At 50.8% G+C, this 19322-nt stretch overlaps 6 protein-coding genes across 6 annotated transcripts; 3 read left to right on the top strand and 3 right to left on the bottom strand.

Annotated features, from left to right (window-relative positions):
* Positions 1-256: 256 nt before the first annotated feature.
* POX_b02804 (uncharacterized protein) lies at positions 257-2200 on the top strand (the record flags this gene model as incomplete). Its single annotated transcript, XM_050111712.1, has 5 exons — positions 257-531; positions 595-960; positions 1024-1265; positions 1341-1681; positions 1760-2200. The coding sequence occupies 5 exons, from the start codon at positions 257-259 to the stop codon at positions 2198-2200; spliced, it is 1665 nt and encodes a 554-aa protein (XP_049972058.1).
* A 502-nt stretch (positions 2201-2702) lies between these two features.
* On the top strand, positions 2703-3855 carry POX_b02803 (uncharacterized protein; the record flags this gene model as incomplete). Its single annotated transcript, XM_050111711.1, has 3 exons — positions 2703-3018; positions 3120-3277; positions 3334-3855. 3 exons carry the CDS (start codon positions 2703-2705, stop codon positions 3853-3855), a joined length of 996 nt encoding a protein of 331 aa, XP_049972057.1.
* A 540-nt stretch (positions 3856-4395) lies between these two features.
* POX_b02802 (uncharacterized protein) lies at positions 4396-5559 on the bottom strand (the record flags this gene model as incomplete). Its single annotated transcript, XM_050111710.1, has 3 exons — positions 4396-4997; positions 5077-5169; positions 5364-5559. 3 exons carry the CDS (start codon positions 5557-5559, stop codon positions 4396-4398), a joined length of 891 nt encoding a protein of 296 aa, XP_049972056.1.
* A 2500-nt stretch (positions 5560-8059) lies between these two features.
* On the bottom strand, positions 8060-10962 carry POX_b02801 (putative phosphoketolase; the record flags this gene model as incomplete). Its single annotated transcript, XM_050111709.1, has 8 exons — positions 8060-8097; positions 8182-9007; positions 9077-9697; positions 9755-10064; positions 10129-10281; positions 10347-10581; positions 10662-10736; positions 10800-10962. The coding sequence occupies 8 exons, from the start codon at positions 10960-10962 to the stop codon at positions 8060-8062; spliced, it is 2421 nt and encodes an 806-aa protein (XP_049972055.1).
* An 819-nt stretch (positions 10963-11781) lies between these two features.
* Positions 11782-13392, top strand: POX_b02800 (putative acetate kinase; the record flags this gene model as incomplete). Its single annotated transcript, XM_050111708.1, has 6 exons — positions 11782-12155; positions 12252-12566; positions 12625-12687; positions 12751-12823; positions 12893-13270; positions 13354-13392. The coding sequence occupies 6 exons, from the start codon at positions 11782-11784 to the stop codon at positions 13390-13392; spliced, it is 1242 nt and encodes a 413-aa protein (XP_049972054.1).
* Positions 13393-17840: 4448 nt separating this feature from the next.
* Positions 17841-18906, bottom strand: POX_b02799 (uncharacterized protein; the record flags this gene model as incomplete). Its single annotated transcript, XM_050111707.1, has 2 exons — positions 17841-18408; positions 18671-18906. The coding sequence occupies 2 exons, from the start codon at positions 18904-18906 to the stop codon at positions 17841-17843; spliced, it is 804 nt and encodes a 267-aa protein (XP_049972053.1).
* Between the last annotated feature and the right edge of the window lie 416 nt (positions 18907-19322).

Raw genomic sequence — 19322 nt, 5'->3', positions numbered from 1 at the left:
CGTCTTTCATTTTTCTGAGCACACGGTCAAATCTTTCGTCTTTCCTTAAGACCGCTTGTCTTCCTGGTTTTGTATCTGTTTATGCTTTTCTAATCGATCTATTTTAAAAAAGAATTGGGGTCTTGACCCTGTCCGATCCCTGAGCAACTCTTATCCCCTGGTGGTGTGGCGGAGAGAGAGAGAAAGAGAGAGAGTCGCAAATTGGCCGCAGCATTGAGAGCCCGGTCGTTCTCAATCACAAGGAAGGCGTCTCAAAATGCTCACGTCGAGACTGATGCATCGGGCATCTGCCTGGTCCCGGCGAGGACTAGCCTCTCGCCGTCATGTTGGAGTCCCCCAATGGACAGCTCGACGGTTTAACTCCTCCAATCCGTCAAGTACAGGCCAGTACACGCCTGATCCTACCGACCAGAACGGGTCGGAAGAAGATGGCAAAGGAGGCACTCGCAACGAGGATCCTAATTTGAAGTCAACCATTTTGAAAATGTTTGAAACAGCCGCAACGACGGCCGCTTCAATCGCGATCTTAGGGTTGGACCACCTTACCCCTCTGATGTTGTGTGCCCGCTAGCTGAAAATACATCCCTCTTGTAGTGTAGCCGGATACTCATACCATCGGTATTACAAGTATTTGATCCTGGAGAAGATGGACAATGCTTTCAAGCCAGGAGATCCCGCTCTTGAGATTGCCGGTGTTGTTTCGGGAAAACATCACTACCGCGATGAAGAGCACTGGGTCACTCGAGATGAGCAGCCTCGCATTGATGAGATCGTCTCGGGGCGACGGGTCGGCCACTACTACCTCATTGTAGGTGAAAAGGGCACTGGCAAGACTTCCATGCTCCTGGAAGCCATGCGCAAGGTTGATGGGAATAGCTGTGCTTTGTTCGATGCACACGCTGATCTGGAGATTTTTCGAATTCGGCTGGGCAAAGCTCTTGACTTTGAGTTCCACGAGGAGTCGGTAACCCCTCAACATGTCCCCTTCTATTGACTTCAGTTTTGCTGACATCAGACATACAGTTATATTGGAAGTTTGTTCAGCATTCGCGGCCCTCGGGATACCACTCCGTTGTTGGACATTGAACGGGCTTTCAACAAATTGGAGAAAGTCGCTTTGAGGAGAAGAAAGGCCGGCTCGCCTCCTCTGGTGCTCATCCTCAACAGCACTCATCTTGTGCGAGACGACCACGATGGACAAGACCTGCTCGAGATGATTCAACAGCGTGCTGAGCAGTGGGCTGCGAGCGGACTCGTCACAACCAGTGAGTCAGCGGGTCTTTTCATCGCTCTGTGAGAATCTTTGGACCTTGGTTCAGTCAGCTAACAGCCCTCAACAGTACTTAATAGTGATGACTATTGGGTTTACGAACGCCTCAAGCGCTACGCAACGCGTATGGAGGTCATCGCGGTGTCCGATCTTCCCAAAGATAAAGCGATGGCCGCGCTTCGTAGGTATCGTAAACAGTTCCGCCACGAGGACCTGCCCGATTCGGTTTTGGAAGAAGTCTACGACAAAGTTGGCGGCCGTCTGTCTTTCTTGAACCGAGTTGCAAAGTCTCCAGATGTTCTGAAGACATGTGATGAGATCTGCCAGGCGGAGAAGACGTGGTTCTTGAACAAGTGTTGGGTTCTTGGCTCAGAAATGGACGATGATGTGATGGATCAGCAGAAGTACGCTGTGAGTATTTCCTGAAGCCTCGTACTTCAATACTCCAAGATTGTGTGCGGGTACATGGTTTTGCTGATACGAGCCCAGTCTGCTGCCATGGTCCTCGCTAAGGCGCTGGTCGATGCGGAGAAGGACATGGAGAAAAGCTACGACCCGCATCGGGGACATATCCTCCCTGAGATCCCACTGCACAAAGCGCGTCAAGTCATGACACGTGCCGACTTCATACAGTCTTACGACCATGACAATATTTTCACCATTGACTCCCGAGCCGTGGTGCGCGCTGATTCCGTGCCCATGCAGCAGGCCTTCCGGGAGATTTGTGCCGAGAAAGGATTCGAACAGTATCTGAATGACACTTTGGAACGTATTGGTGACATCGAGAGTCTCGGCCGTACCCGTGAATTGACCATCAAGGACTTGTGGAACCAGGGCAAGTACCGGATGGTGGTCCGGGATAATCACGGACGCGAGAGCGGTACAGTCGAATTCGCACACGCAGAACGCGAGGGTGACGATGACGATTGATCGACCATTCATAATGTACAATCATTTCTTATTCAACGGTGGCGCGAGCTATGAATTCTCTGTCTGAATATTTGATATGGAAATGTGGGAATGGATCCTGACAACTTCACAAAGAGAAGTTAGTGAGGGCTTCTGTCTCACTTGATCTGCGGCACAGATTCAAGTGGGAGGGCTCTCTTTGGGCGTGGCACTTGAATGTCTTTTATTATCTTTGACCTCATATTTGAACCTGATATTTTTCAGCCCCGCGGAAGCTAGCCGTCTAGTATATGATTACGAAAACCGAATATGGTCCGAGCTGGACTAGCGCGTGGCTGGTGATACTAGTGGATTTCTTCGTTTTCATGTGCGTCCCTGGAAGCTCCAAGAGGTGACATCATCACGCGCTCACCGCCGAGCCTCAGCTTCCAATTCTCCCCCAGCCTCGCAATATTTTCTAAGCTTTCTATTCCCAAACCATTTGCGCTTTTAACCCTCAGAATCTCTTAGAGCTTGTTGGATAATGTCGGCACATCAGCGATCATCACCTAAAAGTGCTCGGGTGCACTCAGCATCCGATGCGACAACTGACCCAAAGCAGGCATTGGAGAAGGTCGTGCCCAAGTCTGGTGTGCGTCGCATTCCCTCGCCAGCTCGCTTCTCTCTGGTTGTTCTCGGAAGCCTTGTTCTGAGCTCAACACTTTTTACCTTGACCGCTGGCTTCACACAAGGCGACCTCGGACTGGTTAGCAAGCACCTGGAAGAATGGTGGGAAGTGGGGGTTCTGATCGCGTGGAGGGGTGTGGAGGTCGCTGTCGCGTGGCTCATTGGATTTGACAGTCAGTAGTTAACATTGGATGACATCTTCCGAGATCGCAAGGCTCGGTCACTCCGGGGGTTATCGGCTAACCAGGCTTTTTCTTTTGCCATTGCATCTTAGGCTGGGATGTGGCCTCGTTCCTTTTCCTCACCCATCTGCCCACCAACAGTTTGCTCTCGGCCTTCTACCATGTGCGGCCCACCTCGGTATTTCTGTCCTACACGATCACCATTATTTCTACGGTGATCCCGTTTGCGCTCCTTCGTCGGTCGGCGTCTGTCCATGATCTTTCCACGCGCCCTCCGGCACCGTCGCCAATCGTACAATTCTTCAGGATCGTCCCACTACAGTCTACACCACTCTCGCAGCCACCGCGATTTACAGCGTTTTCCTCTATGCCAGTTATGCCTCCTGGCTTCCTGCCCAACTTGTTGTTCACTTTGAGGGCCTGCCCGACATCAGCACTGCGCACGCCGGTCCCGCCGGGCTGCCAGTTTTGTTCCTGACTCTTATTCCTGCTGGAATCGCTGCGCGTGACTTTTTGTTCGTGAGTTCTACAGGACACTCTGTCCAGAAACTCGAGCAAGCGGATTCGTCTGCCATTGATGACGAGGAGTACTTGGTCATCTCGCTGTACCGAAAGACAGTGGGCCAGCTCTCAGCGAAGACCAGGATCCTTTCCTCCCGTACATTGCTTTTGGCAGTGGGGGTGCTCGTGAACACCGTGGTGCAGGTGGCAGGCACGGTCCGCGGGGTGTCTGTTGAGGGCGCGGCGATCTGGGGAGCGCTCTGGACCGCGGCTACCATTGCGGTGGGAGCGACATTTGGCTGGATTGAAGCTGTGGATGGTGTCTGAAGGAGATAAGGAAGTCAACAAACAGGGGTTAGAAGATGTTTGGGGGGAAAGCCTGGAAACAAGGACCAAAGTGATGTTTGTTAGCGTTCTACGGATGGCGCTCGGTGCAGAATTCAGGCATTTTGTGGCTCTTGAGGAGGCCTTTTTTGTCGTCTCTTACTTGAAATTTGCATGATACGTGTGGTGCTTGTACCTCTATAGCGACAGCGTTGGGTATTGTACGAGACACCACTTGATGAATGGACAATGAATCAACCCAAGATCAATGCTCATGGTATAGGTATTTGTGTTCAAAATAGATCTTAGATGTAATCTGGTAGTTGTATCTAGATAGCGATTGGAGAGAAAGACCCCATCTTCCACCAAAGCACATTAGCCGATTCACCCACTTCAACCCGTGGGGCAGATCAAAAAAAAAAAGGAACAGAGAAAGAAAACACGAGGCTCAGACATGCAAGAACAGCAAGCAATACAAGACAAACAAAGGACTCCCTGACTCAGGTCATTCATCGTGGAAAACGAAACAAGCAAACCTTCCACTCACACACTCGGACGAGAACTCAACTCGACTTCTTCCGAGTTATAATCCCTCTTCCCTCCCGCAGAACGGTGCTGATCAGGCAGGAACCAGCCCGGATGAATCACATTGAACACGACCACCGCCGCGACCATCATGGCGCCATCCAGTGCAATAAAGTATTTTTCATGGGTGATCAAATACCCACTCCAGCCTTGCAACAACTCGATCGTTCGATAAATACTCCGCACGTAGAGGCATAGCACGGAGAACACCATGGCGCCCAGCAAAGGCAGAACGGACCCCTTGAGCGATTGAAGCAGGCGACGGCGTAAGGTCCGACGGACAAAGTCGGCGGCACAGAGAACGAAGACGGTGATTGCAAAGAGTTGGAACACGATACCTGCGACCATGATGTTGGTGCCGGGCTTGGTGTCGCCGTCCACTTTGTCCGCTTCGGCAGAGGCCATGCCACCGCCGATGGCTTGGAGGAGGAGTGAGATGAAGTCGCAGGTGCAGAAGATCCAGAGGTAGAGGCTTGGTTTCAGGATGGATGATTCGGGGCCGAGAATTTGAATGAAGCGGCCGAGTAGGACGTAGATACCGGCGGCGAAGAAGGTTGGAGCTGGATTGTAGTAGAAATAGTTTCGTTAGGAACAGGCTCATCCAGCTGGAAGGGAATGGAAGGTAGACGCAAGACTCACCCATGATTAGTGTTGAGATTTGCATGAGAAATGCGGTTGAATTATATGGACATTCGGAGGACCAGGTTCGGCCTGCCCAACCGAGAAGCTCGACTGTAGAACGAAAGTCGCATATGGTCAGCCAGGCAATTAAGAAGAGTTGGAGAGGTACCCCAATCGGTTGTCGAAAGTCCACCCTCCTGCCCATATCAGAGATATCTCTAGGGCTCAGCCGAATCGCGACCAGATTGAAGATATGAAGCTTTTGCTTTTCCCCCATATCGCGATGGGAGATTTGCACAACGTACCGAATGCGCCAACGGTAAATACAGCACACCACCATGTCCGTTTCCAGCAGAATTGCACCGTGTGAGCCACCATAGTCAGGCCAAAAAGAGTGCAGAATGCGATTCCCGCACCGAGCGATGACACATAACCATATGAGGTATGGATGCCAGGAATCTTCGCATGGCAGCCTTGTCCCAGTATCTGATGCTCAGACATTTTCGACAGGATGACAAGAAGACTATTTTCTTTTGCCCGAGCACGCCGCAGGATATCGAATTTGATGATAGGAACGAAGCAGGCTTCCAGTCCAGTGGCTACAGCAAAGTCTTGTGTTTTCCCCCCTCTGGATATCCTGGATAGTTGCGTGTCCCAATCTGAGTGCAAACGAGGGAAGCCGGTGCCGATATACCCGGTTGATCTCGGATGCGATGGAGAGAAAGTTGAGTGGCCGAGTGGGAGGAGAAATCGTGGAAAGCACTATCCAGTTGCAATTGCTGTGTGTTTGGGCCAGACTGAAAAGTGTGACAGGCAAGGGAAAGGGGAGAAACTAAATAGCAAAATTCAAGACATTTACCCACGACCGTTGGTCGTAATCCAATTCCCAGACTCTTTGATGCATCCCGAGCTCCGCCAGATGGTGGAGGGCCGGCGACGGAGGAATACACTTCACACGGCGAATCAGCTTCACGGGAAGGAAAACTTTAGACTTACGAAGGGGAAGGCGACCACGTTTTTCTTTTTCTCTTTTTCTTTTTTTAACCTCCGACGTTATTTCCTGATTGAGCCAGTGTACTGGACCAGTTTCTTCTCGCCGATGAGAAAAGCCGGCACTTGCACCTTTGTTCCTATAGAGGCCCTATGGCATGTGTACTCTGGGGCGCAGCGAGAAGGAATGATTGCAAGGACTCCATGGTGATCGATGACAGCGAATCACCCGTGAGATGACTTGTCAACTGTTCCACTTGCGCTCGCAAGACCGTCCAGATTGGGTGCTCGCAGCGTGGAACTCGGGAACTGACCAGCGGGCAGCGGGTCTTCCACTTGCGCCTTACCGTCGGAGAAAGGCCATCGAAGATCCGATGAAAAACTCAGGACCGATTGTGAGATCGCTCTAGACTCAGACAGGGGTGGTCGTTGAAAGCAAGAATTGCTTCAAGGCTAAGAAGAGGTCAAGTGCATCTGACCAGCAAATCAACCATTTTGATTCTCCACCACGAGCATGATCATCAGGTGCTAAGTGTGCGAGTGTGCGTGTGTGTGTGTGTGCCAATGGTGGTGATAATGCAGACTGAAATGACATCACCGGCCGATGGACGAGATTCTTATTCGGACCGAACTTCTGCCCGGCCGTGAGCGTGTCGTGTCACACCTCCGAGGAAGATGATTTGTGCAGTGAACCTGGCACAGCCAGTTCCAGTTCCAGTTCCAGTCCCAGTCCCAGTCCCCTCACGTCGGTGCTCGGGGTTCGGGGCTCAAATTAACTCGCAGTTTTTACCCGATCGGGTTAGACCTCGATCCTGTCATCAAGGAGCCTCTGCTTCCACGCTTACTGATGTCTTCAACTCAGCCCTCGCCTGCCTCCAAACAGGCAGCGGTTCAGAGTCACTCCTGACCCCAGTGATGGTGCCCGTAATCCATATCAAGCTCATGCTTCTCAGCTACGGTAGCTGCCTACGTTTTATTTGACCAGAATCCTACAGTTAGGTAACAGGCAACCCTGTGTGCATATTGCCCGATGATCGGTCAGCTCTCGAGAATTTTACCAGGTCCTCCTACGATTCCAAAATCTGACAGGGCCAATTCACCTTGATAAGGCCGAAACTCTGATACTCCTCACTCAGCCATGATTAGGGATTGTGATTGGTCAAAGAAAAAGAAGTGCAGTGATCACTCTTCAAACCCAGCGCGTCCTGCACAGTCCAAGAGTCAGTCCCGTCACTTCAATTGTCATACTAGTCAAGGGTACCCCCCGGCTGGACCGACCTATCCCAGCTTCCTCCATTGTTTGACTCAGCAAGGTGAAATTGGAGTCCCATCAAGTCTTTCCTTGCTCGTCTGTCTTCGTGCTGAATTTCAATCACCGTCTCGAGCGCATATTTGACATGCATTACCAAAAGGCCTTGAAGACGACAAATCAGTGAGCCTTCATTCCCGTCATTTGCATCAAGTTCAACGTAGCACGTACTCATTCCACCCGAGAGCTTCGCTGCATGTGATCAATGCCTGGTTGCGAGGGCGGCAAACAGTCCACATCAAAACGTGGAGGGCTTCTCTCCCTCTCCAACCCCCGATTCTTCCACCTGCTCTCAATCCATGGGAGCTTCAACGAGCCACCCAAGTAGCACCGTGTTGAGTGCTGGACTCCCGAATGACGATGCTTCAAGACGCGGAGAGCCCCGCCAGCGTGGCCGTTGAGAAGAGTATGCTCTTCACCCATAACTTGCATTTGTCACTTCTATTACATGCCTTGGGAACGTATGGACATTACCATGTGGTTCGATCTGTGAGATTGATTGAAAAGGCAAAAAGATCTTCGTATTAAAGTAGTATTTGGCATGATCTTCTATTAGCCCAGGAAGTGGCTGGCCGGGAACTTCAAACCCTTCAATGCACGGACATTGCACGTTCTGAATCACATGGCTCTCGGAAATCTTGTCGCGGCACCGCGATGCTCCATTCTTCTCTCTCCTTTCCCCTCCTGTCTTTAGAACAGATTTTATTGAAACTCGGGCATGTCATAAGTGCCCACCGGATCTGAAATTGAAAAAAAGTCAGTCAACATACACGCAAATGGGCAAAAAGGGGGAGGGGCAAGTAAAGAGGGGTTGAGGGACTGACCTTGGTGATTGGTAGTGATATACTTTCTCGTCTCCAAGATGTTGTGACTCAGCTCAGACGTCAATTCCTGATGGTGGATGCGGACTTTCTCGTTGCGCTTGGCGCCCCCTTCAATCGCTGCCCGTGCAACGTGGTAGCGAGATGTCTGGTTCACCAGCATCATGTCGAAAGGGGTCGTGGTACTGCCCTCCTCCATATAGCCAGCAATGGAAATTCGGTCGAGATTGGGACGGCCAAAGAGCAATCCCTGTAGATCCACTGGATAACCGTGGTAGTTGAAGTGGATGGGTCGGTCCGGGGTGAACAAGTTGTCGAATGCATCCCCCGAAAGCGCGTGTGGGTGGGAGCCCGTGTTTTCCAGGATGAGCAGGTCCGTCACGTTGACAATTCGCACGCGCAATGAGGGAGCCCGCTTTCGCAGAATTGCCGCCGCTTGGATCACCTCAAACATGACTTCGACACCGATACCGACCAGGACCACGTCCGGGTCGAGTCCGTCATCGGTACTGCAGAATTTCCACACCGAGGCGCCGGCACGGCAGTGATTCTCGGCTTCCTCGGCCGTCAGGTAGACGGGGGTGGGCTGCTTGGAGCCAACCATCAAGTTGATGTAGTTCTTTGACTTCAGACAGTGGTGCACGGTCGACAAGAAGGTGTTTGCGTCGGGTGGCAGATACACACGAGCCGCATCGGGCTTGAGTTTCAAGACCGCTCCGATGAAAGATGGGTTCTGGTGGGAAAAGCCATTATGCTCTTGACGAGCCCATGTGCTGGTCTCGATGTAGTTGAGACTGCTGACAGCACGGTGCCACTTGGTCTCACGAGCCTTTGTGCCCGGTTGAGTCAGTGTACTGATCTGGGAAAACGGCAACATTCAGGAGGGAAGGTCACGTACCATTTTGATGAACTTGGCATACTGCACCATCATAGTGTGGATGATGCCCAGGAAGCTCTCATAGGATGGGAAAATCCCCACCCGTCCCGTCAATGAGTATCCCTGCATAAAGCCCTGACACATGTGCTCGCTCAGTACCTCAATCACTCGACCCCCACGGGCGTTGGCGAACTCATCCCACTGGAAGTTTCGATTGGTGTGATCAAAGACGGCATCCAACTTGTTGCTCTCTAGTTCATCGGGACTGAAAAGACGCACGCTGTGAGGGTTTTGAACAAAGACCTCATCGATCAGCTTCCCGATGGTCTTCATGGCGCTTTCCTGACTGCGCTGAGCCACACAGAATTTCTTCCAGTCTGGAAGAATGGGAGCTTCGTATTTGTCAAAGGCCTCAACGCGCTGACCAAGCTTCATGTGATCCTTTTGAGGAATCACGGACTTGATGTCGTCGGTGATGTCTCCGCTCCCAGTGAACAATTCTCGGGGCTTGTAGCCGGCCAGCCATTTTTGAAGCATGCCCAGTTGCTCCTGGTCGGACTTGGCCTTGGGCAAGGGTACTTGATGAGAATGGAATGACCCTTCAATGTATTGGCCACCCAGCTCCTTGGGACCAGACCAACCCTAAATCACCCCATTAGTCCGATTTGACCGTATTGGGATGAAGCTCAATGCGCTCACCTTGGGTGTCCGCAAAATCAGCATGGGCCATCGTGGCTTGACCATCGGTTGACCCGAACGAGCAGCCTTCTGGATCTTCTGGATCTCATCGACTGCCCATGCCATGGAGAAGTGTAGGTCGGTATCGATGTCCTCCAAATCTTCAACCAAGCGGACTTGGTAGCCATAGCCGCTGAACAAGCTCACGAGCTCTTTATTATCCATGCACCCAAAGATGGTGCGCTCACTGATCTTGAAGCCGTTGAGATGCAAGATAGGCAGAACTGCTCCAGACTCTTTGGGATCAATATACTTGATTCCATGCCATGAACTGGAATCTGTAAGTAAGCACGTGCCGTTGTCGCACCGAGGAAAAAAAAACAGGGGATACATACGTGGCTGTGGGACCCGTTTCCGCCTCACCATCTCCAACGATGCAAGGCACGATGAGATCCGGGTTATCCATCACCGCACCAAATGATACCGACAGTGCATAACCAAGCTCGCCGCCCTCGTGGATGGCGCCGGGAGTCTCGGCATTGATGTGGCTGTCACCCAACGTATGGTTGTCAACTAATCTACTTCCATAAGTTAAGGCTGATGGGCATCCTACCTGGGGAATCCCGATGATGTGCTAAAGTTCGCAATCAGGCGATGCAAACCCTTGCTATTGCGACTATACTCGGGGTAGAATCTCGCCAGCGAGTCTTCCAACCAGAGGGATGCGAGGATAGCCGGGGCACCGTGTCCAGGTCCGACCACATAGAGCATGTTCAGATCGCGAGTTCGAATCAAGTAATTCAGATGCGAGTATACCAGGATGAGACCCGGGCATGTTCCCCAGTGACCTATTGAAACGGCGCAGATGAGTATTCGAACCTATGCGCGGGTATAATAACCGCTGCTAGGAGGGGAGGCAATCATGTACCTAACAATCTAGGCTTAATGTCCTCGAACGTCAAATCCCGTTCGAGCAGAGTGTTATCTTGAAGGAAAATCATGGCTTGCAAACGCCGTCAGTAGTCTAGTTTTTCAGTTTGGTCGTTGGCATCGTTCGAGCACCTACCGGCCGCCACATAAGATGCGGCTCTGCGAAACTTGAGCAGAGCATTGATGATCTCCGGGTCCAGCTTCTTGGATTCTAGCGTGATCGCCAGCTGTGCTACCTCGTCTGGCAATTGGGAGGGCAAAGGCCCCGGGTTGGGTCGATCGATTACTTCTCCTGGCATGGCTGCTATCGATATGCGATTCGGTATCTCCAGGTCAAGGACTTGGGAATCTTGGCAGGGGAAGGAAAATCCACGTGGCAGTGTGAACAGAAAGAAGTAAGGTTTGATTCTTCGGCCCACGAGCCAAAGGTGAAGGTTACAATGGAGTTGTGTCTGGTGCGATATGGAACAGGGCCTTCCAAGAAAGATGAAGAACAACGGCGAGAGCTCAGCAGGTATTGAGTGCAAGTGCTAAATAGGGTACACCTCCACTTGATTAGCCTGAGGTATGAACTACCTCGACGCGGTTGATTGACGATTCGAGATACATTAAGGTCACGGTAGTATGTCTATTGAGCAGACCAAGCAATGACCTAATTTGTATGTCATGGCCAGGTTTGTTTTTTTTGGGCGGTCTTCCTCGGAGCCTGCATTCCTCATCCCGCACTTCCGAGCCTTGCAAGAGGGACAACTCAGATCTGACCTCCCTCAACCCACGGTGACCACAGGGGCCCGTCTGGCAAGCACAGAGACGCTTGTACTCAGCAAGTTTATTTACTTCCACCACGTCCCTGTCTCGTCCTCCCCACTTTCATTGGCTGCGTGGCCCCACTGCACCCGACGTCACCCGGCGATTCGGCTCCAGCCGACCCGACGACTCTGACATCATCTGCTGTTCCGCAGCTACCGACCATCGTCCCACCAGAGTCAAGTCATCAATCACGGCGGTGACTTCCGAACGAGCATAGCTTCTTTGTCAATGAAGACAAAGGGCGAAGTCATCATATCCAAATTCAAAGAGAGAGTACTTGATCCCGATTTCATTTCCATCCGTCAATCATGGGGAAGTATATCCTAGCTGTCAATGCGGGCTCCTCCTCCGTCAAAGTCACTTTTTATACATGCGAAAATCCCCCGCAGATCGCCGACGCTCAAATCTCGGGCATCACAGCACCTCCCCCCACCTTCAAATACCAGCACGGAAAGACCAAAGTGAAAGAGGAGCTGGAGGAGGAATTGGGCACTCCGCAAGATGCCTTCAAATACCTCCTTCAACGCTGCTTCAAGGATCCCGAGCTATCAGAGGTGGCTAGCGAACATGACCTCGCCTACATCTGCCACCGCATCGTACACGGGGGGGAGTATCACGAGGCCGTGGAGATTAACGACGACACCCTTCACCATCTGGAGAAATTGGAGGATCTGGCTCCGCTGTATGTGACCAAGCTCGACGACACCTCAGTGCCGACAAGATCCTTTCAGATTCACGATTGAACTAATTGGTACCCATTGCCATCTTCCTTCTTCAGTCACAACTTCTCTGCGCTCGAAATTGTACGACTGTGCAAGAAGGAACTGCCCAGCGTCAAAAGTATTACCTGCTTCGACTCGGCCTTTCATCAGACCCTGCCTGACTGCGTCAAGACCTACCCGATCAACCAGGAGATTGCCAAAGCCAATGGACTACGGAAGTATGGATTCCATGGGATCAGCTACTCTTTCATTCTGCGCTCCGTCGCCCAATTTCTAGGGAAACCTCAAGAGCAGACCAACGTGATTGCCATGCACATTGGAAGCGGAGCTTCAATGTGTGCCATTAAAGATGGGAAATCAGTGGATACGACGTGAGAGATTGTGCTTCCAGATCGGTTGTTCAAGTTGGAGGCTGACGTGGCTGGCTAGGATGGGTCTGACTCCCTTATCGGGGCTACCAGGTGCGACTCGCAGCGGCGATATTGATCCTTCGTAAGTCTGTGTGAAAGTACACTCGTCTTGCAGAATTCTCTCTGACAGGCTCGACAATCCCAGCCTCGTGTTTCATTACACAAGCGACGCGGGCAAACTGAGTCCCGCAAGTACCAAGGAAATGCACATTAGCACGGTGAGTCCGATACTCGATGATCTTCTATCCGATCAATGACTGACCCAAGCTTTGCGCGTCCATTTTCAGGCGGAGGAGATCCTGAACAAAAAGTCCGGATGGAAGGCTCTCACTGGAACCACAGACTTTGCACAGATTGCTGTGGAAAAGTTCCCCTCTGAAGCTCACAAGCTCGCCTTTGATATCGTCGTCGACCGAATGCTGGGATACATTGGCAACTACTACCTGAAATTGGGCGGCGAGGTTGATGCGCTGGTCTTTGCCGGTGGCATCGGCGAGAAAAGTGCCCTTCTTCGGCAAGTCCTGGTGGAAAAGAGTCAGTGCCTCGGCTTTGCCATTGAGGCCAAGGCCAATGAACAGGGTCCAGAGGATGACGAGGTGGTCAAGGACATTTCCCCGGCATCCTCCAATGGGCCGCGAGTGCTGATCTGTCAGACAAATGAACAGGTGAGTGTTTACAAATTCAGACACATATCGACAAACAGTACCCAGGGGATTTTTGTGCGTTGAGACTGATTTGTGATATGCAGTTTGAAATGGCTTACTCCACAATGCAATCATGCTCGTGAGGGGCCTCATGGGAAGAGTTTCCCATCTTCGCCGAGCGTATTGTGGGCACGAAAACACAAGTTACATGAAATGAGCAATGTGCACATACTATAGGCACCTGGGCAGGCGATGTGACACATGCCCACCGCAGGCTTTTATGACTCCATTCATAAAGCCGACCATAATCAAATAATGAGACCTGGTATTTTTCTGGAATATTTCATGAATCCAATGACTTGACGAGTCATGTACGAAAGGGCATCGTTGGAATCTGTGCAATGCCAAGTAAACTTGTTTCTGTACTCAACATCGAAGCATATGTGCAGTACTGTCAGCAATAGAGCTGGCAACTGAAGAACTCGAGCTTCTTTGCTACACAACTGACCGTCGTGGCAGTACTTCCTGCATCTTCCTCCAGTTTCTCTCCTATACTCAAAATGACCAAGGTGGCAAACCTTGCGCACAGTCGGTGATGTGTGCTCTACTTTGACAAATCAGTGGAAAGTCAACTATCTCCGATGAGTCTTGGATTTCTGTGATGATATTCCGTTCAGCCACACGCCATAGGGCGTCCTGGCTCATCCAGCAGAGGGTCAGATGCAGCTGAGATACTAAAGCACACTTTCGAAAAGAGATCCGCTCGGAAAAGGAAGAAGATCTATAAGAAAATGTCCGATCGAAAAGCTAATCTCGACTCATCATTCTGCACCACACGGCTACATCTCGATCTTCCGACGAGGTCCCTGTAATTTCTGAAATAAAAAAGAAGAAAAAAAAAACCACACCACAGATGCATCAAATCCGAGAGAATGGAAACCAAGATTTGGAATATCTCCATTTTTTCTTGAACAATAAAAGAGAAGGAAAGTGAAAAGAAAAAGGACCAGAAACCACACCCCAATTCCATTTCCGATTGGAGCATGCACAAAGTACAGCTTGATCCTGATTTTTCTTTTCTTTTTTCAATTCCAAATCTACCTGATCGGTTTTCAAGGCTGAAATGACATGCAACCTCGATCTACGCCTCTGGATCTACACATGTACATGCAGTCCTGTCCAGCCCGTCAAACCAAGTCCGATTGGCCAGGTTCCTTGCACAATTCCGCTCTGCAGTGCGATCTCTATCCATGCAATCAAAGCCCGGGGAACCTTTTTTGACCACCCTCTCCTGAGGATGGATCATGTAGATCTAATTGATCTGTTCGGCGTTCGGGACGGGGATTCTTCTTCCTGCATCTGCATGCGAGTCAAGTGTCGGTCGGCTGCAGCCGAGATCCGACATGTTGGGTGCTTGGTATAGGTACTGGTGGTAGGAGGACGATCTGATATGGTGGATGTGTAGGTCCGTAGCCCAGGCCGAGTGCGTAGTTGTAGCTTTTCAGGCGAGACGGGAGGTTATTTGTCCTTTTTCGAGGTGTTTGTGCTCTTGAGAAGGGGGAGTAGTTTCTGACTATTGTTGGATCCTGGAGGAGTTTTGAGGCTTACGGCACCGGCCCGGCTCGGGGGGCTGGAGATGAGGAGTCGTACCAAGGTACACAAGTACATGGCATTGCCCGTGGATTTAACTTGAATCTATAGAATCCATATATGATGGGTCACATACACAGAGGATCCGGCCAACTGCCACCGACAAGCTACAGTCCCAGCTGGGTATGATTCAATGGGGATTGGTCGAGTTGGAGATCACATGCCGACTGGACCGGAACTTGATGAGGAGTCGTACTTTTCACAAAGACTTACTCCTCGCGATGATGTCTGTCGAATCCTCTGGAGGAATCATTGGAAGACAGAAGTACGAACTCTGCGAGAAACGATGTGTATCTGGCTCGCATTCACGCCTGATGATTCAGGCACACGTAGCGATCCGAAGGGGGTCAATGCAGATTGACGAGAGTGAGATGGTACAAGGTCCACGGTATACGTATGAGTAGTAGCAGATCAATTAACAATTATACATCTTCAATCAAATATCAGCCACACCTTGAGCACTGCCATTCAGCTGGCTTGGGGGGATTGCATCTCCCGGTGAGTAACCGGGTCCCGATGGCGGAAGAGGTCTCAAGTGATCAATACTTACGTAGGAAACCTACTACTGCACCTCCTCGAAGGTATCGTTTGTTGATCGATGTTGACATCTAGGCACTCAGGTAGACAGAAAAACGGAAAATGATCCGAGTCTGGGCCTGGACCGGGAGAGTTCTTTTTGTTTTTTTGTTGTTGTTGTTTTATCTTTCTCTACCCGATATTCCACTTCCACAATGTCACCAGACTGGACGGAGGATTGTTTCCCATTCCAGGACCTTGACAAAACAAAAACGACTGAAAAAAAAATAAAAGCCAGAAAGAGAGATAGAGAGAGAGAGAGTCGCGAGTGGGCGACACATGACTCCCAACCTCTTTCTCCTCCTACTTTCCTTCCCCCGGTCGATCTCCACTAGCCGAACCCAAAGTCCAGGCAATTGGGAAACTCAGGCCTTCTGGAAGCAAGAGCCGTGGAATTGTGAGTGGTCGCGGAAGCTGTGTTGACAATTCCGAAGCCCCAGGGGGGAGGGAGGAGGCGTTCTGGTGAGACCCATCCGTTTCGATGGTCCCTTTATTTATGTATTTTTTTTTAAAAAAAAATTATTGTTTATTGTTTTTTTGTTTCTTTTTTGCCTCAAATTATCATGACGGAGATTGATTAAGTACTTTCGGCATTGTGGGATCCAAAAGTGGCGTCAGCCGGAAGTGGTCTCAAGAGTACTGGAGCTTTGTCATGTATGATTGTAACGCTGACCGCAGACAGGGAGAGTCAGACGAAGACGTCTTGGTATCACCAGGATGCATTGGAAGTTCTCTCATATCTTGTTGACTGTGCGGCGACCTTCCACTCACAGGATTCTGATGAATACGAGTTTCACGTCAACACCCCGCTAGATCTGATCGAGATTTGAGCTGCAAGGTGAGAGATCCGCGGCAGAGAGGCAAATGCGCGAGAGAGAAACCGCTCCCGAGACACCGGATTCTGGTGCCAAGATGGCATCCAATGGCCATTGAAACATGCGACAGAATTGTACCACATGGTATACTAGTGTATGAATGGCGCAGGTGATGCTTATCTCTCAAGTTCCTCAATTTGGGGGGGTCATTCCCAAGGATCAACAACTGGTCTGTTGCAATGATCCCATGTGTACTTTGACGCGGATCATTGATCGTCGTCGGAAAGACAAATAGCCTGTAGATCGACATCAAGGCTTAACCGGTCCAAGTTCGGTCTCAGGGACGGAGATATACATACATCCCCTTATCAGAATTGGATGGTTTGAGCGCCAACCGAAAACTAAGAAAAGAATAACCATAGAATAAGTAAAAAAAAATAGTATCATCCAAAAATCATGGTCAAGAGTCCTCCTCCCCCCTCTCTCCGTACACGAAATCATGAGATCCAACTAAAAGGACGCGTGTGTGGAGGCGATCATGACCGAAGAGTACAATCCCACTGAGTAGTAGGACGAGGTACGCTACCCGCATCCTTCTAGAAGAATCTTCAAAGGAGATGTTCCTACTCTATCTGACGGGTCGGCAGTTCTTTCACGCAGCCTCAATAAGCATCCTGTCCGTATTCCGGGTCGATTTGAAACGTGCTCGGAGAAGAGTCCATAGCGGATTTGCACGGCACCTTGCGGAGCTATGTATTTTTGCCCCCCTCACGGATAGGGTTGGTGGCCGCAGTCTGCTTGGGGCTCTCAGCAAGCTGTATACTCACAGTGTGTATAGCTGTATCCTGTGTGACCATAGGGTCGTCACACTAACTGCACTAGAGCATCGGGTCTATGAGATAGCAAGAAAAGCGTTCTAGACCCAATTCAGTTCTAATTCGTACCTTTGTAGTAGGGGTGTCTCACATGATCGAATGGGCTGCTCGAACGGAAACTTGGACGCTGACTCCATCGTCCATACCGAGGAATACGGAAGGAAATTGGAAACGTCAAGCGTCAGGCGCTACGGTAGAGGTCCAGGTTCCCACATTGTTCCAGAAGACTTCCTCTAGTGGAGTCGGATTCGCCCGCAGGATCTTCCTGTCCTTCCCATGGATTCCCGGTGTTTATACCGCACCGTAGTATACTGGATGTAGCAATCTTCAGCGTTAGTTGTCTTTGTGAGAAATGGTAAAATGCAGCCCATCTCCATGAATTTGTCGAAGATGGTCGACCCTGTGCAGAATATACTCTGTAGAATGTCCATATTTCCAGTAGATTGCCGACGAGAAAATCCCATTCAACTGGCTTGGCCAATCCAGGCTAGGTACCCTGGTAGCCATGGACCCATCTGATGGCCCACAGTTTGTTTTGGTATATTCATACGCGCAAGTCTCCCTATTATTTCCCGTGGTTGATCTGCTGCAAAAGGAAAATCCACCCCACCTTCTGCTGCTGAAGAGATGAGGTGATGACATTGGCAGTATGTAATTTGCCACATCAATAGACCCTCACATTACATGGCACAAGGTTGCAAAGCAATCCGCGAGGATGATCGGGCAAGGATAGACCACTGACTCGTAAGTGCGATGACCGCGCAAATCACACATGAACGCAAATCCATCTTGACCAGTGTTGGTCCAGAATGTTCTACCCGTACCCATCTCATCCATATCATATGTGTCAAAAGTACTGCCTCTGCAAGATACCCTGTCTGGAGATCGAGGTAATGAGTTCATGTTCGCCACGGCAAGGGTTCCCGGCTCTGCCTCATTGGAATCCACGTCAAAGTACGAGGACGGGGGGGAGAGATGGTTGGCGTTGGGATCACCTTGCGATCCCTCGACCTCGACCCGGCAATGCACGAAATGCATCCCAAGTCCCGGGACATCCTTGGTCCTTACCGCACCTCTTGCCACCGACCGAGTGTCCGACGCCCGCCCTAGATGGCTGGACGGGTAATTTGGAAAGGTCTGAATCCATTGTGGAATGTGCATACCCGCTGCAGGCTTGGTGTGCGACATACATTCTGTGGGCTGTAAGGCACCCTCGAGTCCGACGAATGGGAAATTGACTGAACTGAAGAGAACGACCGAGTCTCTCAATGATTGAAGCACGGTATACCTATCCGCACTCGGCTCTCTGGAAGCTCTGCCGGGGGACCTTTGAGCCCCAAGGTCCCATTTTCAATCCACTCCAGGATTGATCGGAAAGATCATCGCTGTTTCCAGTAGGTATGCTCACTCCCCCAATTGAATGATTGGACTCATTCACCAGCGAAGCACAAATGACTACGATTGGATGATCGACCGGGGTTGAAGACAAAGGGGCCCCAACGTACCGTTCATGCACTCCAGCGGATTCGCCAGTCAAACTTTGGTACTCTCCCAGCGGGAGGACTAATGCATACAGCCGGACTGGAGACGCGTCCGCGAGCAGATTCAGGAACCCGATGTGGTGCGCCCACTTCTGATTGGAAGAGCTGACCCAGCACCACCCCCGTGGCGTTGGGACGTTGGATCGGGTCGAAGACGGGACCTTTGCAACGGTTTCCAGGCTTCTCATGTAGACAATCATCCGGCAATGAGAATGAGCGTGAGCCCGTAGCGGACGATGGAATCAACGCTGGAGTCGGTCCCTCGACATTCGTTTGTACATCCCCGGCGACCGCGGAATCATCCCGTACGCGAGGAGAGATTCTCGGGGTCTTTCTGTTTTTCCCTTTGGGCCACAAAGCTTATTATGGTTCCCGCGTCATAAGCTTCATGGGTGATATTGATTTTCTGACAGGGATTCCTCAATAGGGGGGCTCCCTCTCTCTGTCTTTCTCGTTTCTTACTTTTCTCTCTCATCTGCTTCCTGTTTAATCTTAATCTGTGTCCATGACTTGACGGGAAGACATCCCTGTCAGTTGGAGTTCCTATCCACTCCCACCGACCAGGGATCGTCAAGATAACCAATAGACAACCCCCCCCCCCCCCCCCCTATGAATG

Source organism: Penicillium oxalicum, chromosome II, assembly GCF_001723175.1.
Source record: "Penicillium oxalicum strain HP7-1 chromosome II, whole genome shotgun sequence".
Classification (NCBI taxonomy): Eukaryota; Fungi; Ascomycota; class Eurotiomycetes; order Eurotiales; family Aspergillaceae; genus Penicillium; species Penicillium oxalicum.
The sequence above is the reverse complement of the archived record's forward strand: the minus strand, read 5'-3'. Positions and strand labels throughout refer to the sequence as shown.